The 23,847-nt window shown below is 33.6% G+C and overlaps 1 protein-coding gene across 2 annotated transcripts in view; it reads left to right on the top strand.

Moving 5' to 3' along the window:
- The first annotated feature begins 1,166 nt into the window (after positions 1-1,166).
- MIPEP (mitochondrial intermediate peptidase) overlaps positions 1,167-23,847 on the top strand; it is a 171,279-nt gene continuing 148,598 nt past the window's right edge. The window contains exons 1-7 of one of the 2 annotated variants that reach the window (XM_074303654.1): positions 1,167-1,473; positions 5,537-5,710; positions 8,548-8,636; positions 12,063-12,149; positions 16,844-16,907; positions 20,205-20,387; positions 21,978-22,134. In XM_074303654.1, the coding sequence (XP_074159755.1) occupies positions 1,330-1,473; positions 5,537-5,710; positions 8,548-8,636; positions 12,063-12,149; positions 16,844-16,907; positions 20,205-20,387; positions 21,978-22,134 (898 nt within the window). In that variant the 5' untranslated portion in view covers positions 1,167-1,329. The remainder of the gene's footprint in view (positions 1,474-5,536; positions 5,711-8,547; positions 8,637-12,062; positions 12,150-16,843; positions 16,908-20,204; positions 20,388-21,977; positions 22,135-23,847) is intronic. The other variant, XM_074303655.1, reaches the window with a different exon arrangement.

Genomic DNA, 23,847 nt, shown 5'->3' on the forward strand with positions numbered 1-23,847 from the left:
AACTGTCTTAACTTATGGTAATAACACAGTCTGGGTGACCTAAGCTCCATCCAGGTGGTCTCAACGGTTGTTGTGAATGTTTTTAAAGAAGCTAACTAGACGCTCTTGTCTAGAGTGGAGACAGGATGGATAAATTAACGTAGAGCCTGACTACATTATTCCAGGAGAACAGTTTGGGATTCTTCCTCACCTTGGTAAAGAGTAAGTCACCAGCAGGATGATTTCAGAAGGGCCTGGAGAGACTTACATGAACTGATGCTGAGTGAAATGAGCAGGACCAGGATATCATTATGTACCTCAACAACAATATTATATGATGATCAATTCTGATGGATGCAGCACTCTCCAACAATGAGATGAATCATATCAGTTCCAATAGAGCAGTAATGAACTGAACCAGCCACACCCAGCGAAAGGACTCTGAGAGATGACTATGAACCACTACATAGAATTTCCAGTCCCTCTACTTTTGTCTGCCTGCATTTTGGATTTCCTTCACAGGCTAAATGTACAGCAAAACAACTGCTTGGACATGTATACAAATATTGTATTTAATTTATACTCTAACATATTTCACATGCATTGGTCAACCTGCCATGGAGGGGAGGAGGGGAAAAACAAAAGAACAAAAGGTTTGGCAATGGTCAATGTTGTAAAATTACCCAGGCATAGATCTGGTAAACAAAAACTATTAAAAAAAAAAAAAAAGAGTAAGTCACATCACACATCTTGAAAAATATGGCAACAGCAGTCTCTCTGTGTCCTGCACTATCAAATGCACATTCATCTCATGAGTATGCAAATTTACAAATTTGTCTTTCACAAATGGTAAAATTGTATGTATGCCAAAGAATTATTTTAAAATAAGTTCACGATTTATTGTCAGTAAACTTTTGACTACCTATTCTATATACCTATATACCCTGGGACCCGTTAAAATTTCTCTAAGGGAGCGCTAGAGGAAAAAGTTTTAAGAGGTCCTGATCTATCATCCCCTTTAAAAAAAAAAAAAAAAGCTTGCATCTGCAGAATTAACTAGTTTTCCCATCCGTTTCTAACTCCCGCCACAGGGGGTCGTGTACACGAAAGCGCAGGAAAAAGCAGGAAAGGAGGTGCGCGTTGTGTGTTTTTCTCCGCTTACGTGATGATGTCACGCTTCCCGACCCACTCCGAAGCCGGAAGTGGGCGGTAGCGGCGGCGTGCGACTCTGGAGCTCGTGGGGCTGCTGCTAGGAGAAGCGGAGCTGGCTGGAGTGGAGCGCTGGGCAAAAGGAACTTCGAGTAGCTGTCCGGAGGACTGCGTGCCGGGGAGCACGCTGCCGGGCTCAGCATGCTGAAGGCCAGGAGGCTGTGGTGCTTGGGCCTCGGCGGCCTCCATCGGGTTCGCTGGGTCAGCACCAGCTGGTCTCCGGTCGGAGCCGCCTTCAATGTCAAAACGCAGCCCGAGCATAAGAAGCTGTTCGGAGAGCGCCGGGTGAGCGGCCCTCGAGGGGCGGCTTGGGAAAAGCGTTCCGCGGGGAGTGAGGCGTTCGCGTCCTTGCGCTGCCCGTGACCGCCCTGTGACCTTGGGCCAGTCACTTCCCTTCAGTGGGCCTCAGTTTTCTCTTCAGCAAAATGGGGACGCGGTACCCGCTTAAGGCCTTTCTACCCCTAAATCTGCTTTTAGGGCCAGCCCGCCCCTACCTCTCCCGGAATGAGAACCTTCTGCATCTTTCATTTTTAATCTCTACCTTTCCTTAAGGGAACTTGGGAGACTGAGGCGCTGATTGGATGCTCGCGGTGTTTGGGAAGTTTTACCCGCCTGGGGCGGGGAGAGGGAGACCTTGCACCCGACTCCTAGAGCAGGATTGCATTTATGGGCCAGAGGGAAGTAACGCAAGAAGGGAAGAACAATAATTACTCAGTATTATAGAGTTATCAAGCAGGGACTTCACAGGATATCTGTGAGTCCAGCAGTGTGTGCACTCCCCATTTTCACAGGGAAGGTGCAGAGGGGTGACGGGTTGGGGGTCACATAGCTGGCCAGGATGTAACACATCCACAGAAAGTGAAGTATAAGATATATGCAGAATGAACACAAAGTAATTATAGAGTTGAAGGCGAGATGGGGTAAGGACAGCATTTCAGGCATGGGGACCGCTTATGCAAAAACTGAGGGACAGCAGGAGCAGTCCAGTTTGGTAGGAAATTAGTGCATTTGCATCTGGAGATTTTAAAGGGCTTTTAAGTATTTTCTCCCAAGTAAAGAATATAGGGAAGAGGACTAATATAAAGAACCACGGGGAATGCCTTTGTTTTTCTGAGATTTTTTTTTTCTTTTTTAACTAATAATCTCACACCATCCTCTACTAAAGTTCTATTCTGCTGTCTCATATTGACATTATATGACACCCTGATGGATTCTATTTTTTTTTTTTTTTTGGTTACACGATTTTATTTTTTTTAATAATTATTACATTTTTTTTGACAGTACATATGCATGGGTAATTTTTTTACAACATTATCCCTTGTACTCCTGTTCCAATTTTTCCCTTCCCTCCACCCCCTCCCTTAGATGGCAAGCAGTCTCATACATGTTAAATGTGTTAGAGTGTATCCTAGACACAACATATGTGTGCAGAACTGAATTTCTTGTTGCACAGGAAGAATTGGATTCAGAAGGTAAAAATAACCTGGGGGGAAAAAAAACACGAAAATACAAACAGTTCACACTCATTTCCCAGTGTTCCTTCTCTGGGTGTAGCTGATTCTGTCCATCATTGATCAACTGGAACTGAATTAGATCTTCTCTATGTTGAAGATCTCCACTTCCATCAGAATAAATCAATTTTCTCCAATTGATACCCTGATGGATTCTTGAAGACCAGCCAGTGGAGCCCTGAATACTGGCAGATCTTATAGCCAGCTAGGATTTCCATTATAGGACTAATCAGCCCAACTTAATCTGAAGAGGCTGATTGATCATCAGTTCATGAATTGTTTTAATTATTAGTATTTTGTGAATTGTGTCTGCTAGGTTAAGAATGTTACAATATGCTTCAGTGGAGGAAGGCCCCTCACAAAGGATAAAATAACACTCTTGGAGTTGGGAAGTAGGTATCTTACGTCAGGGCTTCATAAACTTTCCATTTGAAACCCTTCTCCTCCCAAGAAATTTTTACATGACCCCAGGTCTGTAGGTATATTAAATAGATAATTTGCTGATGATAAATCATTTTATCACCTCCACATATGGGGTGGTGAACTACTGTTTAAGGAGCTGGATCTTAATTGATCCTTGGTGGCTCAACTGATAGAGAGTTTTCAAGAAGTTTGTTTCTAGAAGGTGAAATTAGGGTAGAATTGATTCATATCAGATATAAACCACTGGTTAGTACAAGATGTTCTTACTAACTATAAACATGCTTTTCTGAAATATGTTATAGTATATTTCCTTTTTCTCCTTATATTTATCTCTAGATAAGCCGTCCTTGTTCAAATCTACTTTATTTCCTAATGATAAAGAAAATAGTCCTCTGATTACTATCTTAAACTTGGAAATTTATAAAGCTATGAGGATTTGATTCAACACACAGCAACTTTCCACACTGATGGGTGGATCTAGATTTCCTGAGTATAGGTTCTTTCTCTCCTGATGCAGACCTCTGCAAAGCACTTTGAGCTTCTTCATACTGAGTAACTACATGTTTTCTCATTTGCCCTCCATTGAGGTCTGTCTAATTCAATAGACCCCTGCCTATATTTTGGTTAAAAATATTATCCCTGGATAAAGTCCTGCTCATCATTCCTTGTGTGATCCTGGATTCTATGCCAGCTTCAGTCCATCTCTCATGTCTCACCTAGAAGGGATACTGACTTCCTAAGTATCAACTTCCTGAGTTTCTCAGTTCAGGAAGGTTTATCATTAACTTGCAGGGTGATTAACTTTCTGATTAAAACAACACTCAAATACCATCTGTGGGATTGGGGGTGGGGGGAGGGTTATAACATGTTAGAAAGAGGGCAGACTCACGCTAATCATCTCTGATGCTTTCATATTTAAAAAAAAAAAAAAAAAATGTGTGCAGAATGTAAAGCACCGGGAAAGAAAGTCAAAATTATGCCCTCAAGAAAAGTACGAACTGGAGTAGGGGTTCCTATCCTTAAGTTCATGAAATTGTTTTTAAATAAAAATTTTAATAATTACATTATAATTGATTTCCTTTGCAATCCTATGTATTTCATTTTATTTATTTAAAAACATTCTTATAAGAGGTCCATAGATTTTGGGTGGCTAATGGAGGGGAAGAAGGGGAAATATGGTCTATGACACAGGTTTAAGAACTGGTGCAGAGGACATTTTTGTTATTCATTCTTTTCATTTGTAGCCAACTCATTTGCCATTTCCAGCTCATTTTACAGGATTAAATTACTTGTTCAGGGTCACACAACTTAGCAGCCCTGTGGAGGAAATACAAAAAGGTATATTACAATGCATGGTGTTCCCTCATAAATGCATTTTAAAAATTGCAAATTTATTTTATGAAGGTGGAAATCTAGGCTGAATACTCATTCTTGTGCAAGGGAATGGATTTCTTTAATCTTTCTAGAATTTATAGACAATCTTTTGGGAATCCCAAAGAGAATTAGATTGGGTTTGAATGCTCCCTTTGGCATTTCAGTCTGACCTTGACCAAGTCACCTAACTTCTGTCAGCTTCAGTTTTCTCTTGTGTAAGGGGCGTAGTATAAAACATGTAGTGAGGATCAAGTGAAATAATATATACAAAAGACATTGTAACTCCAAAGTAATTTATAAACGTAAGCAGTTTCAAAGATCAAGATTAGTAATAATGTTGCTCACGATCAGATATTATAAACAAGTTTACAGATTTAAAAAATGTTTTTCATTTATAAAACTTAAAATAGAAAAGATTACATAAAGGTACTGTCATTGTTTTTTCAGAAAAGGAAGAGACAGAAGAATGGACTTAATTCTGTTTGGCCCTAGAGAGCAGAATTAGAAGCAGTGAGGTGCTGCTTTTGAGTCAAATTTAGGTTTAGTATAATGAAAAGCTCACTGAGAAGTGGGGTTTTTAAAAGTACATTGGGCTGCTTTGGTTCTATTACTCATTGGGAATCTTGTAGAGGGGATTTTTATTCAGTAATGAATTAGAATATATGATATCTGAAGTGAGATTCCATAAATTAGGATATCTGAGAAAACTCCTTGTTTGAAGGTTAGCATAGAATGTGATAGGAGAAAAGGAGATTCAGAGGATTTAATCTAATTATTAAAAACCCGATTTTTAATTATTTATTTTAAAACTTTGATTTTTTTACAAAAAATACCGATTGATCTAACTTAGGTAGAACAAGTCAGGTAAGGCTGTTGTTCTCTAGTATGAGATGAGTGTTTTAATGTGGGAGATGTAGAGGTAATAAAGGTAAAAATAATGGGATGAAGCAGCTGAAAATAGGATTGCCTTTGGAAACAGTACTGACAAAATTTATATCTCATATTTTGGTCATAAATTGAAAATATTCTTTGAATTTTAGGGTCTGTTTGGTGTCCCAGAGCTAAGTTCTCCTGAAGGATTTTTTGTTGCACAAGAAAAAGCCCTAAGACAAACTGAGTCTCTAGTAGAGAGTGCATGTGCTACACCACCTGGACCACAAACTGTGTATATCTTTGATCAGCTTTCAGATGCCTTGTGCAAAGTGGCAGATTTGGTAAGATCTATTTTAAGGCTTGAACTTTTCTCTTTAATAATAATAAAAAAATTAATTTGAGCCACATTTGTTATTTTTTTCTGTCAATAGTGGTGTTAATATACTACAGTACACAGATATCTATTTGGAAAATTGTATTTGAGAAAAAAAAACAGATTCTCCGATATTATTCTTATAAGAATATTTACGATTTGTTGTGCAGCTGAAAATATATAGACCATGAAAAAAAGAATCTAGGTATTTACTGCTTTAAGGGAACTTGGCAGTTAGCATTGCAGATGTACAAGACATCATTAGAAGACCCCTTATTCTCATGACAGAAAGATTTACACTGTAAGAAATTATCTACCTTTATGTCAAAAATTTCCTTCTTACCTTTAAGATAAAATTTAATTTATAAAAAAGTTGACTTGTATGCAACTCTTTAGTAACATCTTTATAATACATAGAAATATAAAGGAAAATTTTTTGAAAGAGTAAATGAGTGATCATTTGTATTGCGTTAGAATGAAGTTTTTAAAATCAAATGTGACATTTTTGAAAAGAGTGTCTTTAGCCTTTTTTTATTGATGTAAACACACAAGCCTTCTTTACTTCTATTAGTGTTATTCTGACTTATAATTTACCTGTTAGGACCAAAAAATGTTAATTCTTATTCATATTTTTGGAGGGAAGAAGTGGCACACAGGTCCAAAATGCTAGGTCATTTAAGATTATCAATATTTGTCATTGGACCGATTTTTTTGGTGGTGTTTTTTTCTTTGTCATTTGAATATTATGGTTGCATTTAATAGAAGTATTTACCTCCATTTTTTAGCATAGCCTTTTGCAAATGCTGTGAAGATCTGGCTTAGGAAAGTTTCAAAAATTGTTTAGCTTCCCCGTCCTATCTGTTTATTAGCTTTTCCTGCTTCCTTTTTCCTGTCATATTAAAGTTGCTATCACCTCTATAACCAGAATACACTTGCTCCAAATCTCCTGGGGTTGGAGGAAATTTTTTAATTTGCTGAAAGGTCTGCTTTTGAGTTTAAAAAATAGATTGTAAGCTCCTTGAGGGCAAGGACAGTATTTTTCATCAACTGTATATGGAATGAGTGTTATTGATTGAATACTGCATAATATCAGTGAAATGCTTCTGTCACATAACTTGCTTATATCAATAAAAACTTGAAAGCAAATGTTGCTTACATTAAAATTCCCTGGAAATACTAAAGAATTGACAGCACAGGCATTTGGTTGAGAAATTGGATTGCTGCTTAATAAGGACTTATAGTTTCTTAGCGTGCTTATTTTCCTAACTTTTGCCAGATGTTTGCTTTCATTTAATTGCATTAAAGTTTATTTTGATTCTTTTTTTCCTTACTCTTAACTGTAGAATAAAATGCTACTTTTCAACCTTTTATCTTATCTAAATGTCAGTTTCAAAGTATGTGAAATCTCAGAACAAATTTTGATCATCCAAATTTTGTATATATGATTGTTATTAGAATAAAAAATTTTAAATATTTCAATATAAAGCAACCAGTAAGATTGTCCTTGTAACTGAGTAGTTTTATTGAACTAGGTTGTGTTCAAATTCAGTTGTGTTTGACTCCTCTTTGTATCATGGTACCATGATACCACTTCTATCTTAAATTTGTAATGTAGAATGGCAAAGTTATTTCTCAGAAATAATAAAGCAGTGATGTGTGTGTGGGGGGGATTCAGATTCATTTACCTTATTTCCCTCACCATTATGCTAAATGGCCAAAGTTTTTCTTTAATGTTAAGTACTAGTTATTGAGTATAAGATCCTTAACCTTACTGGGCCTCAATTCCCTCATCTGTAAAATGAAAAGATTGGATTAGTTTTTAAGGCATCTTCTAGTTTCAAGAACTGTTATTCTCTTTTAAGAGGTTATATTGCCTCTAGTATGTTATACTTGGTAATTAAAAATTACTTTGTACATTTCTGCTTAATTAACATTTTATGCACTTTAATTCTACTGTGTTGTTGCTATTAAAAGAATGCCACCGATATTTATTTACATAATTATGTGCATTAAAAATGTATTATAACCTTGTGTTGATTGTATTTTATATATTTATTGCATGTGACATTACCGTTGCTTTCACAAAGAAAAGCCTAACAAAGCATTTTGTAGTTATTGAGATAGTAGTTTGTTTCTATTAAAAGTAAAATTGTTTTAAGGCTAGTAACTTAAATTTTTTTCACTTACATCTTCATTTTAAGCTTTTTGAAGAAATCAAAAATAATTTAATCAAGTTCTGAATATATTCATTGTAACCCTTCATAGCATTAGTATAGAAATCCCAGATTGAAGGTGGAGATTCTAAAAGTCCTGTATAGAAAGTGCTGAGATGAGAGAGGAAAAGAAATATAATCATACTGTCAGATGAAGTTTCTTAGATCTAATATATATTGCAAATACTATTGCTTTGCAAGGTTATTTTGTGGTACTGAATTAATAAGTATAAACTAGTAGAGGAAAATGCACACATATGGAGAGAGAATTATTTCAAATTCACATTTTTAGATAAAGAGCTGAATTTATTAAAAACAATTTTTTAAAAGCATGATTTGAAAATTTCTTTGGCATAATAAAATTTTTCTGCCAAACTGAAAATAAGCTGAAAATATTTTCTTTGGAGCACAGAATACTTAACTACCAGCTTTTACTAAACCAATTTAGAGGAAAAAAAATAGATTGGTTAAACCAAATATAAGATGTAAACTACTGGATGACCATTTTAAAAGATAAATTTTTATCTGTTTTAAATCCTGGAAAGTTATTTTCCATCATATCCCCTCTTGGTTTCTCTTTCCCTTTTATTAGGCTGATTTTGTGAAAATTGCTCATCCTGACCCTGCATACAGAGAGGCAGCCGAAGAAGCCTGCAGAAACATTGGTACCATGGTAGAAAAGTATGTTTTCATATTTGATAAAATATTGGGATTGCACAATAACAATCTTTTCTCTTTTAATACTTAAGTGTTGCCAATAAAAGCATTAGATGCCACATAAAAGAATGTATATCATTTTGTTAGAATGATGAACTTGGATTGCTCCATTGTTGCTTTGATTAAGTAGTATGTGCCAGTAAAACACAACAAATATAACCCAATTTCCTGAGCCTGTAAGCAATAACTGTGGCCTCTAATATTTGTACAGTTTCGTTTTGACTTGTGAAATGTCAATACTTAGTGTCCCTAAGATCTATATCAGGAGGAGTGTTAGAGTTGCTTTGGGAACCAAGAAAATTTCCCTGGTAAAGCTGACAGGATAAAAGAGTATTACTAGATATTATTGATTCCTGTTGAGATATAGTAAGCCACAACTGCTTCAAGTAGCTTATATTGTGTGGGAATGAAACAGTCACCTTTCCTGTTTATGTGTACTTGCTGTTAGAAACCATGATAAATTTTTAGAACTTGCAAATTATAAAAATATCTGCATTTACTTAATATAAGTGAGAGAAGTGTACTAGCTAACATAGTAGTAGCTGAAAATTACCTTTCACTTAAAGTTAAACTCTAAGGCTTCATTGTGGCATGAAATTAACTCAGTGGTAACGGAGTACTAGCCTTGGAGGGTCCTGCTGAACTAGAAAGACCAAGAAACAAGCTGTTGTCAAAGGATCAGGCTACTTAGTAAGAAAGATTGATCTCCAAAGGGTTGGTTGTTGGTAAGCAAAATTATTACTTTCTCTTAAATTAACCGTCTATTATTAATTAGGATCCAGGCTTTTTTATTTCCTTATTCAGAGGAATACAGTCTCGGTAAATAAATCAATCTTTGGACAAGACATAGATGAGATTGGTCTAATTCTTGGGGTACATGCTGGATACATGGGACTTTACCTAATTGGAAACCTTGCTTCTGTTTAAAATATAAACAGAATCTAATTTAGGTGAATTCTAGTTCCAAAGCAGAAAACCCATATCTTTGCTCCTCTCCATTAGAATTTAGGGTAATCTAACACATTTAGGAGAAAACCAAACAGAGTAGAGTCTGGGTAGAGATGTATTCCTTTGTCTAGGTTGCTGGAGGTGGCTGAGTCTCATGATCATGCCATTTCTCACCAGGAGGAACTGAAAATTTAGCCCACCTATGCAAGTTAAGTATTCACCCCCTTATTAATTGTTAACCAGTTTCTCTATTAGGGGTCTTTGATTACTGAGAGAAACCAGTGACCATCAATTTATTGCTTATTAGCCAGGCTAATTAATGTTCATTATTATTTACTCAAATTCTCTGGGACTTTTCATTTTTCTAAATGGTCTTTTTAACTTTTGGCCTCATCAACATATGAAACCATGAAAGACTGAAGAGAAGGATGGTGTATCCCTGGAAATATCAACTAATGAAATCATGAGTGTTGAAGAAGCTGAAGATGATTTATATTGATGTATGTGCACTGCAAGCCATAAAGAAATTATATTTTCAATCAAATGACTTCAGTTGGATTTAATGACAACCATGAATCTAGATGTAGAATTTTTATTTTTTATTTTTTTAGCTCTTAGCTAAATTCCAACTAAAAAATTACCTCATATTTATTTCTTTAAAATTTTCTTAAGACGAAAATCAAAGATTTGCCTTTATTTACTACCTGAGTAACATTAGGCAAGTCACTTAATCTGCTGAAATTGCTGGGCCTCATTTTTTCTCAGCTGTAAAATAAGGAGTTTGGACTAGATTGACTATTACCTGTAGCATTAGGTCCTTTTCATTGATAAATCTGTGATCAGTAACTTTTTTTCCCTTTTACATGGTATAGAACCTTGAGCTGAGAGGAATCCTTAGACAGTAATGTATTGTAGAAAGAACCCCTGGATTTGAGTTATAGTTCCAACAGTTAACTAACTTAGTGACTTTGTACAAGTTATTTAAACAATGAATTAGTTAACTATTGCAGCTATGACTTAAATCCAAGTTCCTGAACTTTTACCTCTGGAGCTCTCCGTAATTTATGCTCTACTTTATAAGGTAGTTTTTAGGATGGCATTTTTGTATGCTGTAACACATATACATAATTGTAAGCTACTATTAATAGTTATCTTTCCATAACTATGATACCATACTAGTGGCTAGTAGAATGAAATGTGTTTTTCTGCAGGCTTCCTGATGAATGGTTTTTATTATCTTAATTTTCAGGCATTAGAGGAACAATCTGGTAATCTGGAAGGCATTAGACAATAATCAAAGGCACAGATTTGTGAAAGACAATTAACTATCCTTCATACCAGTTGGGACTGACCAGGATTTCCATCATTTAGTTCTGTTCTCTTCAGTCAAACAAAACAAATCGAATTATTCTATTTGACAATCTTTCAAATACTTGAAAACAACTATAGTGCCCCCCTTTGCTTCCTAATTCTTTTTCCTTCAGTCAGTTTTTTATGGTAAGGATTGGCAGACTGCATGATAATATGTCCAGTTATCACCCTCCCCCGTTTTTAAACTGAGACCCAAGAACAAGTTTTACATTTTAAAATAAAATTTTGTTGTATTTAGAAATGTGACCAGATTTAGCTTGCAGGCCATTGGGGACTCCTGCTCAATGGCATAACTTCTGATTCCTTCACCATTTCAAACATTCACTAAAGCTACTAACCAAATCATTCAATAAACCAAATATTGTTTATTATTTTCTGGAGATATTCAGAATGTCAAAATTTTTCCTAAAATGTGGTATCCAGAACTGAATAAGATGCTTAGATATAGTCAAGACAAAGTATAATGGAACAATTACTTCAGCTCTCAAAATAGCCAAGAATGCAATTAAATTTTTTTTGCCTGTGATCTCATATTATTGATTCTCATGTTGACTAATGAAATTTCAAGATCTGAACCGTTGTCCAGTCATACTTTCCCCTCCATCCTGCAATTCTGAAGTTGATTTTTTGATGCCAGTGTAGAACTTTATATTATTCCTTTTATTTTCTTTGATTTGATCTATTCAAGTCTGTGCCAAAATCTTTCTAGATTTCCCCCCCAGGTTCATGACATCTGCAAATAGAATGAGCAAATGATTTATATATTAATCTAGGACATTAATAAACATGTTAACAAGCACAATTATTCTCTACTCCCACAGAAAATAATAGTTGAAACTTTTATACCTCAATTTTGAAAGGTTTATCCTAACACTGCTCTTAACTTTGAACTTTGACTTGGTAATTAATTGTGGGATAATTATCTATGGTTATAATATTCATAGTCTAAATGAAAAAATCCTTGAGTTTTATTCATGTACACTATGGAATTGAATTTTATTCTCTAAATAATAATAAATTAGGATTTGAAATTATACTAATCTATTTGTTTTTCATTTATAATTTTTCTAGATTAAATACAAATGTGGAATTATATCAAAGTTTGAAAAAATTATTATCAGATGAAAAACTTGTGGCTTCTCTTGATCCTGAAACCAGGTACTTGTTTATTAACTTATATTTAACATTTTTTATGTTTTTGTGAATCTTTAAGGGAAGCAAGAGATATTTGTAATCGTAATATTAGACTATTTCTAAAACAAACTTTCATAAAACTAACTGTTGTATCTGTAAGCAATTAAATCCATTTCCAAGGATTGAGGGTAAGGTCAAGCTCCAGTGATTGATGGCATATTATTTAGTTTACTCTGACCAATTTAGTATTTTAAAGCTGAGCAGCTTAATTTCTAAATTATTTCAGTAATAGTAAGCACATACTATGCTTGATGCTTAGGAAGATACAAGATGGAGGGTACAAGCCTTCCAATGTTGAAAAGAACAAATCTACTTCTCTTTAAGTCCTGACACTGTTACAAGTATTACATTTGGATTATCTTTTGGAAAAAGTCTAAGCCAAAGCAGATTTGTTTTATACAAAATAGTATAAAATTAACTACCTTTGGGAAATGAAAAGTAATTTTTCAGTGGTTGTGATGGAAGTCAGATCACCAAGGTTAAGGAATGACTGAGTGAGAGGAAGTGAAAGTATTGGGCAGAGATTGCTTTTCCCAGAAGGTTGGTGGTGAAGAGGAGAAAGATACCTGGTCATATAGCCCTCTGGAGTTTGCCAAGAGCTTTCTATTTATTATGTCATTTGAGCTTCACACTACTGTATGAAGTAGATCAGAGAATTAAATCTATACACTGTTTTTCAGTGAAAAACACAGAGGCTCAGAAGAGTTAGGATTTTGTCCATGGCCATCTTTGACCATCTCATTGGTTTATTTAGGACAAGTTCAGAAGATCCTTGTGGGATTTCAAACCAGGTCTTTCTAATTTCATGTTCACTACTCTCTCCACCTACTCTTCTGCGTTACTAGGAAAGCTGGTGGGGGAAGAAGGATGTTTGAATGACTGAGGAGCCAATAGAAAGGGAGAAAATGGTGATATACAAGAAAAGGAAAGATTGAGCTAGAAGATTGAGGGAGTGTGTGATATCAAGGAGATAGGGTAGAGATTAGCTTTAGGAAATTTTAGGACATTTTTCCTTTGAGATATGGATGGAAAGAGAGTTTGGGTAATGATCATGAGTAAAAAGAGTTGAGGGAGCTGTCAAGAATGCTTAAATTGGAATTAGGAGATATGGATTAAAATTCTGGATCCAAAACTTATTAGATGTGTCACCCTGGGCAAGTCACTTAACTCTGTTAAGTCTCAGTTTTCTTATTTATGAAGGATAATAATATTGTAATATCCACTTTAGTGTTGTTAGAGCAGTCCTTTTTAAATTTTAAAATCCTACATAAGATGTAAATTATTACTGTGTGATATAATGGAAAGCATAGTGAAACGGAAGCCATGATGCTTGCATACTAATCCTTGTCCAATCACACGTATGTGGTTTGGAATAAGAAATTTTGCTTAACTAGACTTTACTTATGTAGTGGTGTTGGATGAAATGATTTCTGAGGTCCTTGCCAGTCCTTTGATTCACTTTGAATGAAGTTAGTATACATCTTTTCAAAGAAGGAGAAGATTGTCATTTACTCTGTGAGTATTTACCTCCTCCTTTCTTTACTACCTCCATTTACTTTCTTTATCTTGCCTTTCTCCTCTTCCTGCCATCCTATTTCTTTTGAAGGCTAAGTTGGATAAAGGAAACAAAGGACAGAGTTGAAAGAACACAGTCAATTAGTGAAATCTATCTATTTCCATAAGAGGGCTAGTTTGGATTCCCTATTGTTTAATTAGATAACTGAACAAGGTATGATATTTGGAAGTAGAAAGGGCTTTCTATTCCTGTAGTTCTTGGCTATATGGGTCAACTATAATTCCATTTTGAATAATTTTGGGTGAGCATGAAGTTACCATTAAACATTGTTGGATTAATCAATAACAGAAAATATGGTTTCAAAATAATGTAGTAAAAAGAACATTCAAAGGAATTGTTATTAGTAACATAATTAGGTAAAATCATTTTATAACTAACTGCATATCTACAGCAATATGATTTCTTCATAACAATAATTCTACTAGCTCTTGGTGGACATATTTTTAATTATGTTATTCCCCCAAAACATTCAGCAAAGGATCTTTTATGTATTAAATGCTTAATTACTATCTGTTGAGTAAGTAAATAAATAGCTCCCTTCTAATTCCCCTTAGAAATCTGATGAAACCAATGACATGTGGGAAGTAGTTTATTCAATTATAACTTTAAGCTTGATTATTATATAACTGGAGGCAGCTAGGTGGCCCACTGGATAGAACACCAGACCTGGAGTCAAGACTTAAGATCAAATCCAGGTTTAGATACTTAGTAGTTATGTGGCCCTGAGCACGTCACTTAACCCTGTTTGTCTCAGTTACCTCATCTCTAAAATGAGCTGGAGAAGGAGCTGTCAGACCACTCCAGTAATCTTTGACAAGACAACCCCAAATGGAGTTACAAAGAGTCAGACACGACTGAAACAAGTGAGTAACAACAACAAATTATATATTTAACATTTTACTACTTTGGTGATCAGCTGTTGTTACCAGCACTAAGTAAATTTCTATTTACAAAATAGTGTTATGTATAGTTGGCTTTACTAGGTGTAATTATTATTAATTTTTTTACTGTGGAAATACACATAATATACCAAAATAGTTGTCTATTTAAAATTACACCAGCCACTTTAAAGGTATCAAAATAGCACCTTGCTTGTGATTTAGTCATTTTAGATGGACTGAAAGTACCTTTGATCTTCACAAACTAGGAAGCTTTCTTTGTGATCAACAGGAAGTATGATTTTGTTTCCATTTTGAATAGATGTAGAAAGCCAATATAGTATACTAGGTCTTCAATAGGCATAAATCCCCCTGATATTTTTAAATGTGCCAAGAGAAAGAGAATGTCTTCCTGAGAAACTTTTCAATCATGAAGAATTTAAAAAAAACAAAAACAAGCCAGCTTTCATAAGTTAAGGAACTGAGCTTCCAACATAGCTTCAAAGAATTTAATATTCTGTGTAGCTGCTACTATTTGGAAGATAGATAGGAAATCTCATATTTGGAAACTAAAAGATTTGCAAATATAAACCAGTGTTATGTTTTAAATTAGTGAGTTTTGGAGAGAGTCAAAATAAATATATTGGCACTAGTTCTTTGGTTGTCAGATCTAGGCTTTGTGGATACATAAATTGTTTATTTTGTTGTTGTTGTTATTATTATTTAATATTTCAGTACCCACTTAGTAACTTCTGTATGCAAAGGCATTGGGCTATGCCTTAGCAGAGATGATATCATAGACACATTTGGACCAGCACTAGACATTGATTTCTATAGGAGACTCCATAGTGAGGAAACTTCCTCTGTCATGAAGATAGACACTATCTCTGTAATTGCTCATCTCAGAGTTTCCTAGAACATTAAAAAGTTGGTTTAAGTGATTTGCCCAGTGTCACAATTTGTGTGTCACGTGTAGGACTTGGCAACAGGTGTTTCTTCTGAGACTCCTGTCTATTGCATTATATTGCCTCTGTAGGATACATAGTTATTATTTTAAAAATTATAATGCATGCTTGGTACATAAGAAAAGTATAAAACAAAATGCTATGCAAAGTGCAAGGAAAAAAAGGGAAGGAAAAGGACATAAATGAGCAACCTAAAGAGCAAGGAGGATCAGGAAACCTTTAATAGAGGGTGTGGCATTGAATTTTAAAGAATGGACAAGCTTTTAAACCAACAAAGTGACTAAGGAAAACAGTTTTAGTTACAGAAACCATAGACGCAAAGGCATAGAGATGAGAAAATGTAGAATACTTTTGAGTCAGTTTGGCTGGACTATAGAGTACATGACAAAAGGCAATAGCTAACTAGATGAAGTGAAGGTTGCCGCCAGTTAATTAAGGGCCTTGAAAGGTAGGCAAATGAGTCTGAACTTTATTCAAAAGGCAGTACAGTTTTTGAGCAAGAGTGATGTGATTAGTGATATAAGTGTATTTAATTAAATTGTCTTAACATATTTACTTGCAGCATATTCTTTTACCCCTCTATCATTAAATTAAGAGATATCCTTTCCTATTCTGGTGTAAAACTAGAAGGGGTCTTAGATACCATGTAGACCAACTTCTTGATTTTTCAGTGAGGACATTGTGTTTCTAGAGGCCATATGATTTGCTGAGGTCACACACTTAGTCAAGTTCAGTGTTCTTTCACCATACTACAATACTGTTCATCATGAATAAAAAGCTCAAATTAGTTATCAACACGTTCATTTATTTGGTCTTTAAGATGCTAAAAACTGAGTGAAAAGTGGAAACTCCGTTAAACATGCAGATATTTTAGCACCATCCTTAAGACAAAAACAACTAGATGGTTGATTTAATTTTTTACACTGAAGCTTAGCCTTTAATAAATGTACCAGCAAAAAAGAATTTTGCCTGTCTAAACAAATTCTGGAAAATGTATTTTTCTGAAATGCTTGGATCAGTCAAATAGACATTGAAGACTCTTTGGGAATAATTTTCTTCCTAAGTTCTTTGAACTGAAAAGGACTGTGTCTTTTTTATCTTTTTATCTTCCTCAAAGCTTAGCATGGTACTTGCTCAGGATCACACATTAAAGCTAGATTTTTATTTGTCAAAGAAAATAATTATGATGAGAAAATATTTGTTAATCCTTATATATAATGAGAACAATTTTATTTTTAGGAAAGTAGCAGAATTATTTTTGTTTGATTTTGAGATAAGTGGAATCCATTTGGATGAAGAAAAGGTAAATTTCATCTATTTCTGTATTTTCCATCCTTTTTCACTATAGATTAATTAGTTGTTATAGGATCACATCCTTTCAAGTTCTCTTATTTCAGATGGTGTTTTGCCGTAACATACTCTTTGTACTAGTTAATTCTTTAGTCTATGAAAATTGCTGAACCTTTCAGTAGAATTCATGAACTTCTTTTGTAAGATTATATATAAAAATAGATAAAAGTCTTATTTAAATATCTGTCCCTCAAACCATCTTTAGAGAAATTAAAGGAATTAATTCTACATTTATAAGTCTGGTTTTTGTGGTTGGTAGGATAATAACATAGGAATAAAATATAAAAAGTGATTGGTTCCTGACCAGAGTTGGAATGCCCCTAAGAGAAAGAGTAAAGTGCTTTTGCCTTAAAAAAAAGTCTAATCAAGATGAATTTAATATAGAAAGGAAAGAACAAGGAAAAAAACCGTTGAAGGTAGTTAAATATAAGAAGAATACCATTAGTTGCAGAGATGTCCATAGATTCATAGGACACTGCTCCTAAGACGCAGTAAAATCCAAAGCTTTGTTGTTATATAAGTACACACAGTAGGGGGAGTATCTCAGTAACCAGTTGAGTTAGAGATCTGAATTTGATGTCATTAGGTAATTCTGAGTGTTGGTGGGAAAGGACACATGACTAAAAAGACTTTGAAAGAATATATGATTTATTTAGAAGAAACAGGTTAGATGAAAGGAAGGAGCAGACTAATATAGCAGTTACATATGAAGAAAATCTACTCATCTGAGAAATCTAGTTACCAGAAGAGGAAAACATGCAGGAGGACATTTTCATGAATGTCTTCATTGAGAGATACAAAAGCATAAATTTGTTGTGGCTTTGTATAACCTTCACCCCTATCTCACAGAAGATTGTATGTCTCCTTACAGTGCAAATCCTACATATACAATTGATTTCATTCTTTTGGTGATCTCAACAACTTTCATGGATTCAATTATCTGTACATGGGTCTTAAATCTATTTATTCAATCCTAACCTCTTTCCTGACATCCAGACTCATGTATCCAGTTGTCTATTGGACATATCAAACTTCTTCAGTTCAGTACCTCCAGAACTGAATTCATCTTTTTCCCCAAATCCTCCTCACTTCTGAACTTTTCTATCAAGGACACCAACATCCTGTATCCCAGACTTCCAACCTTGGGGTTATTCTAGATTCCTCAGTCTCTCATCTCTCCTCCCATTTCCAATTTATTGCCAAGTCCTGTCAATTTTACCTTTGTAACATCTTTCATATGTATCTCTTTGTCTTCTGTGACCTTGTCACCAACCTGTATGTGACCTCATTATCTCATGTTTGGACTATGGCACTTGCCTTTTGTTTATTCTTCCTGCCTTGAGTACATCCTCTGATTTAACTATCAACTATCTTTGTTTTTGAAATATTTCATTTAAATGCATTTTTAAAAGATTCTGTATTTTCTATACCACTCTTTTTTTCTGTAAATCTCTGAATATTTTCTTTTTGAACCATATAATGATCGAAAAATATACTGAGGAAGCCTATACAGCCTAGTATTTTGTCTTTTAGGATGTTACAAGGAACAGGTTTATTTTTTTTTTTCAGCTTCTGACTTTTTAATTTTTTTTTTTAAACAAATCATCTAAGCTCTTGTTTAATATGCTCTACTTGGGTTTTCACTTTTTTTTTTTTTACTGTAGCTTTTTATTTTTCCAAATATGTGAAAAGATAATTTTCATCATTCACCCTTGCAAAACCTTGTGTTCAAATTTTTCTCTTTTCTCTCTCCCTCCCCTGTCTTGTAGACAATAAGCAATCCAATATAGGTTAAACATGTGCAATTCTTCCAAACATATTTACATAGTTGTCATTTTGCACTAAAAAGAAAAAACAGACAGACAAAAATAATAATTACAAAAAGCTTTTCTACGTTCAGTCTCCATAGTTCTCTCTTTGGATACATATAATTCTTACCACTACATGTCTATTGAATTTGCCTTGAATCACCTCATTGCTAAAAAGAGCCAAGTCCATCACAGTTGATCATCTCATAATCTTGTTATTGCTGTGTACAATGTTCTTTTGGTTTTATTCAATTCATTTAACATCAGTTCATTTGTCTTCCCAGGATTTTCTGAAATCAGTCTGCTCATCATTTCTTGTAGAATAATAATATTCTACAATATTTTCATATACCTTAACTTATTCAACCATTCCCTATTTGATGGGCTTCCACTCAATTCCAGTTCCTTGTTACTACAAAAGGGCTGCTACATTTTTGCACTTGTGGGTTCTTAACCCTTTTTTATGATTTCTTTGGGATAGAGAATTTTTTAGAAAGATATTAGAGTTTCCCTACATGATATAATCTTTAGAAAATAGGGATATAACTCAAATGATAGAAATTTTTATTTTAAACAATAATATTAAAACATAAAAGCATTGTAAAATTTTAAGAATACTCATGTTCTTTCAGCACTTAAATTATTTATTTATTTATTATTAAAGCTTTTTTTCCCCCCAAAAATATGCATGGATAATTTGTCAAAATAACCCCTATAAACCCTTGTGTTCCAAATTTTCCCCCTTTTCCCCCTACCCCTTCCCCAGATGGCAAGCAATCCAATATATGTTAAACATGTTAAAATGTATGTTAAATCACACACACACATATATACACACACACACATATACATATTTATACAATAAGCTTGCTGCACAAGAAAAATCAGATCAAAAAGAAGAAAAACAGAAAGAAAATAAGATGCAAGCAAACAACAAAAAAAAAGTGAAAATGCTGTGTTGTGATCCACACTCAGTTCTCATAGTCCTCTGGGTGTAGATCACTCTCTCCATCACAAGATCATTGGAACTGGTCTCAACATCATATTATTGGAAAGAGTCACATCCATCAGAATTGACAATTAACTTATTATTTTTTAAAAAATTTATTGATTCTTCCATCATCCTTTTTTTTCTTTTTTTCCTTGCTGAGGGAATTAGAGTTAAGTGACTTGCCTAAGGTCACACAGCTAGGAAGTGTTAAGTGTCTGCGGCCAGATTTGAACTCAAGTCTTACTGACTTCAGGGCTAGTGCTCTATCCACTGTGCCACCTACCTGCCCCTAATTACATTATTAAAATTATGATTAACTTAAATTTAAATCCATAAAAGGTCTTATTGCATTTAGTGGATAAATTGAAATTACTGGGTATCTTTTAAAAACTGGTTGTATATGATTAAAATTTAATTGAACTAAATTGTGTTTTGTTTCTTTCTTATATAGCGTAAAAGAGCAGTGGACCTTAATGTTAAGATCTTGGATTTGAGCAGTGATTTTATTATGCAAACCCACTTTCCGAACAAAATTGACAAGCATCTCTTACCTAAGCATATCCTCTATAACTTTGTACATGATGGAGATCATGCATTAATCAGTAGTTTACATGCAGAGTCTTCGGATGATTTGGTATGTATTTTAAAATCACATTTTAAAAGTTGCTTTTAATCTGGATGCATATACTATTTTTAAAATAATTCAGCACTGCTATAGGAATATCTTTTTTAAAAACTGTAATGTTAGTTACCCTAATAATAAAAATAGTCACTAATTCTTATTGGTGCTACTAATAATGTCTTCAAAGATATAATAAAAAGTTACTCTTGTTTTGATTCTAATTTAGACTATCCCTTAAGTGAAGTCTTTTCCAAGGGAAAACAATACAAAAACATTTTTTGAAAAATAATCAAAAAATTATGAAAAAGCACTCATTTAGGGGAAACATTTTTAATTTTTCTAAATTAAAATTTAAAAACTTATAGTATAAAGATATTAGTCTTTATGAAAAGCTAAAGGACATTTGGGAAAATGGGGAACTTTAAAACAATAAAAAATGCAAAAAGTTGGAATTTGGAGTATAAAGTAAATCATTCTCATTCTCCCTACTCTGCCTTCTTTTCTGTTACTTCACTCCTAGGACATTCTCTCCCTTAACTTTGGAATCTCAAATACTCCACTCTTATCTCCCATTCCTTTTTTTTTTTTTTTTTTTTTTTCTTTGCTATGAAATTGAATTCTTGAATTAATTTCTGTAGTGGTGAACAGTAGCTCTGGTCATCAGTCTGAAACTGGGAGACCTAGGCTGATCTTTGAAACAGAACAGTTGAAAAAGTGTGAACTGACAGTAGGGATGAGGATGGCAGGAGGATGATGAGTAAAATGTTTCCTCCTATAGGGAGGAATCCCATCCTTTAGTCTGCTTCAACCATAAGGATACAGGTCAGGAAGTGAAAATGGATGAAGTTTGCACTGAAATTCCATCTCAACATCTAAGGAACTGACATGTGCTTTGGAGCATGAGGTTTAGGAGGAATCTACTTTCTTTCTAGCCTGGACATCTAGCAGAGGCACCATCTCTGGCAACTAATGTAAGTGGCTGTTACACCTAGGGAGACCATGTGGCTGAAGCTGTATGGAACTAAGAACACAATTGTAAACCAAACTCAGTATTATATAAACCAGATTTGAGAACAAGTATAATAATAACCCATTCTTATGAACCCAGATTATTATCATAAATAATACATACTTTGATTTAATTTATTTGTATCATGTAGTTAAATTAGCATTACAAAGTCAAATGGGGAACCTAGAGCTATAAAATAATATATAAATTCATTTTCATCTTTAATAATTTAAGCCCTAGACCTCTAAGAAATAATATCATTTTGTCTTAGATTTTTTTCAAGGCACTAAAACATTTCCATGCTTATTTAAAATTCTCTTTAGAGATTTCTTTTAAAGTTTAGATGAAAAAATTGTTTTATAGTAGTTCACTTTTCCGTATTAGCCATTCTTCGAAGATCTTAGCCTAGTTTGGTTCATTGTTCAATATGTGGCCTCAAATAGCTGGTAATCATTTTATACACCTTTTTAATAAGGATATTATATATCACTCATCCAATACACATAGTATAATGATATTTGTCCTTTTTTATGCTTAAATAAAATTTTATATAATGTAATTGATGTTAATTATTATTTACTCTTTGAATATAGGTACGAGAAGTGGCTTACAAAGTTTTTCTTTACCCCAATCCTGACCAGCTGAATTGTTTAGAAGAATTACTTAGCAGTAGAGATCATCTTGCAAAATTGGTAGGCTATTCCACGTTTGCCCATAGAGCTCTTCAAGGAACAATAGCTAAAAGCCCAGGTCAGAAGTATATTCGTCTTAGTTTTCTGTGTCTGTGTGTGTCTGCGTGCATGTGCGTGCATTTTAAGCTTTAAATAGAAATTTTAGTATGTGTGAAATTTAGCTTCTAATAGTAAATATTTTTAAGTTAGTATATTTAGTTTTTATATGGTAACATGTACTTATTTGATCAATATAAGATTATTGATTTGAAATAGCTAATATGATTTGTTCAGTTTGCTTCCATATTATAATTATTCTTTTTATTGCTATTGATGATTTATTTTCCCAATTGTTTTGTTTTATCTCTATGTACATTTGAAACAGTTAATGTGATTCGTTCAGTTTGCTTCCATATTATAATTATTCTTTTTATTGCTATTGATGATTTATTTTTCCCAATTGTATTGTTTTTATTTCTATGTACATTTGAGGATGAGTGACATTTGAATTTTTGTTTCCCCTTTGTTGATACTATACTAATTTTTTTTTTTTTTTTTTTTTTTTTTTATTTAGTTTAAGTTGGCACATGGTATGTGAGAAGGAGGAAAGAATGAATAGTTTTTCTATTGGAGAATGAATCAAAGAATAATATAGTCTGGATTATGTAAAATTGTAATATTCCAAACCACTTTTTAAAAAGAAGTTTAGTACTTGGGAAGGAGCAGTTCTTCGTAAAAATTATCTGTTGCCATATTTCATTCCTTTAAAATTCCCTAGATTCCATATTATTTTAGATTTCCTTTTAGATTCCTATTTCAGATTCCTTGCTGTCTTGAGGGCTTTTTGGTTTATCTTATTGTTTCTAATTAAAAGTAATATTAGAGAATTATAAGAACTTAAATTTATGTTGCTGAAACTCTCAAGTCTTTCCAGCTTGTGGACTCTTGTAATGTCATAACTAATAATTTTCCTTCCTTACATTCTATCTCAAGCCCTCATTCTACAAGGAGAATATTATAAAAATCTATTTTTCTTCATCTTCCTCCTCTTTCTAACAGAAAAAAAAAATCAAGAAGTACAGAAGGATATTGAAATTAAAAAAAAAGTTCATCCTTTTACAAATGATCATTTTTACCTCTTTGTTTTATGGTATGTCTAAATATGATTTAGCAAGTAAAAGAGGTGATGACAGCAAGGATAAGATTAAAAAATATGGTTTGCTTAGGGAGAATATCTAGAAAAGAGCTGCCGCTGCTGCTGGTTGTATTAAAAGATCATGAGGAACAGATTATATTAGCTCAGTTGCAGTTTTGTCTCCTGGATTCCCATTAAATTGTTTTTGTAAATCTTAAACCGTCATCTTTTTCCTGCCCTCAAACCCCTATTTAATGCTCTCATAATTTTTATTTTGTTGTTGTTCCTAATCCTGGGCTGCATATCCATTTTCACACCACTTCTCTGCTGATCTAAGTTTGAAGTCCTACTTTTTATTGTGATTTTAAGCAAGATTCATTCCCCTAGTCTTTGGGTAATGTTGGTTGTCATGATAATTGTTAAAAAGGTCAGTAAATTATAAGATTAGTAGTTTTAATTAAATTAATAGATTAAAGATTAATAAGTTAATAAGCTCATTATTATTAAAAGGTTAAGTTAGAGAAAACTGTTCACATTCATTCTGATTATAAAAAAGAGAGGAAAAGTTAAAATGCAATTTGGCTGTGTAAAAAAAAAAAGCAAAAATTATAATCTATTTGAACTGTTTGTAAGTTATATTTAATTACTATGTAGCTT

The sequence above is a fragment of the Sminthopsis crassicaudata genome, chromosome 3 (assembly GCF_048593235.1).
Source record: "Sminthopsis crassicaudata isolate SCR6 chromosome 3, ASM4859323v1, whole genome shotgun sequence".
NCBI classification, from domain to species: domain Eukaryota; kingdom Metazoa; phylum Chordata; class Mammalia; order Dasyuromorphia; family Dasyuridae; genus Sminthopsis; species Sminthopsis crassicaudata.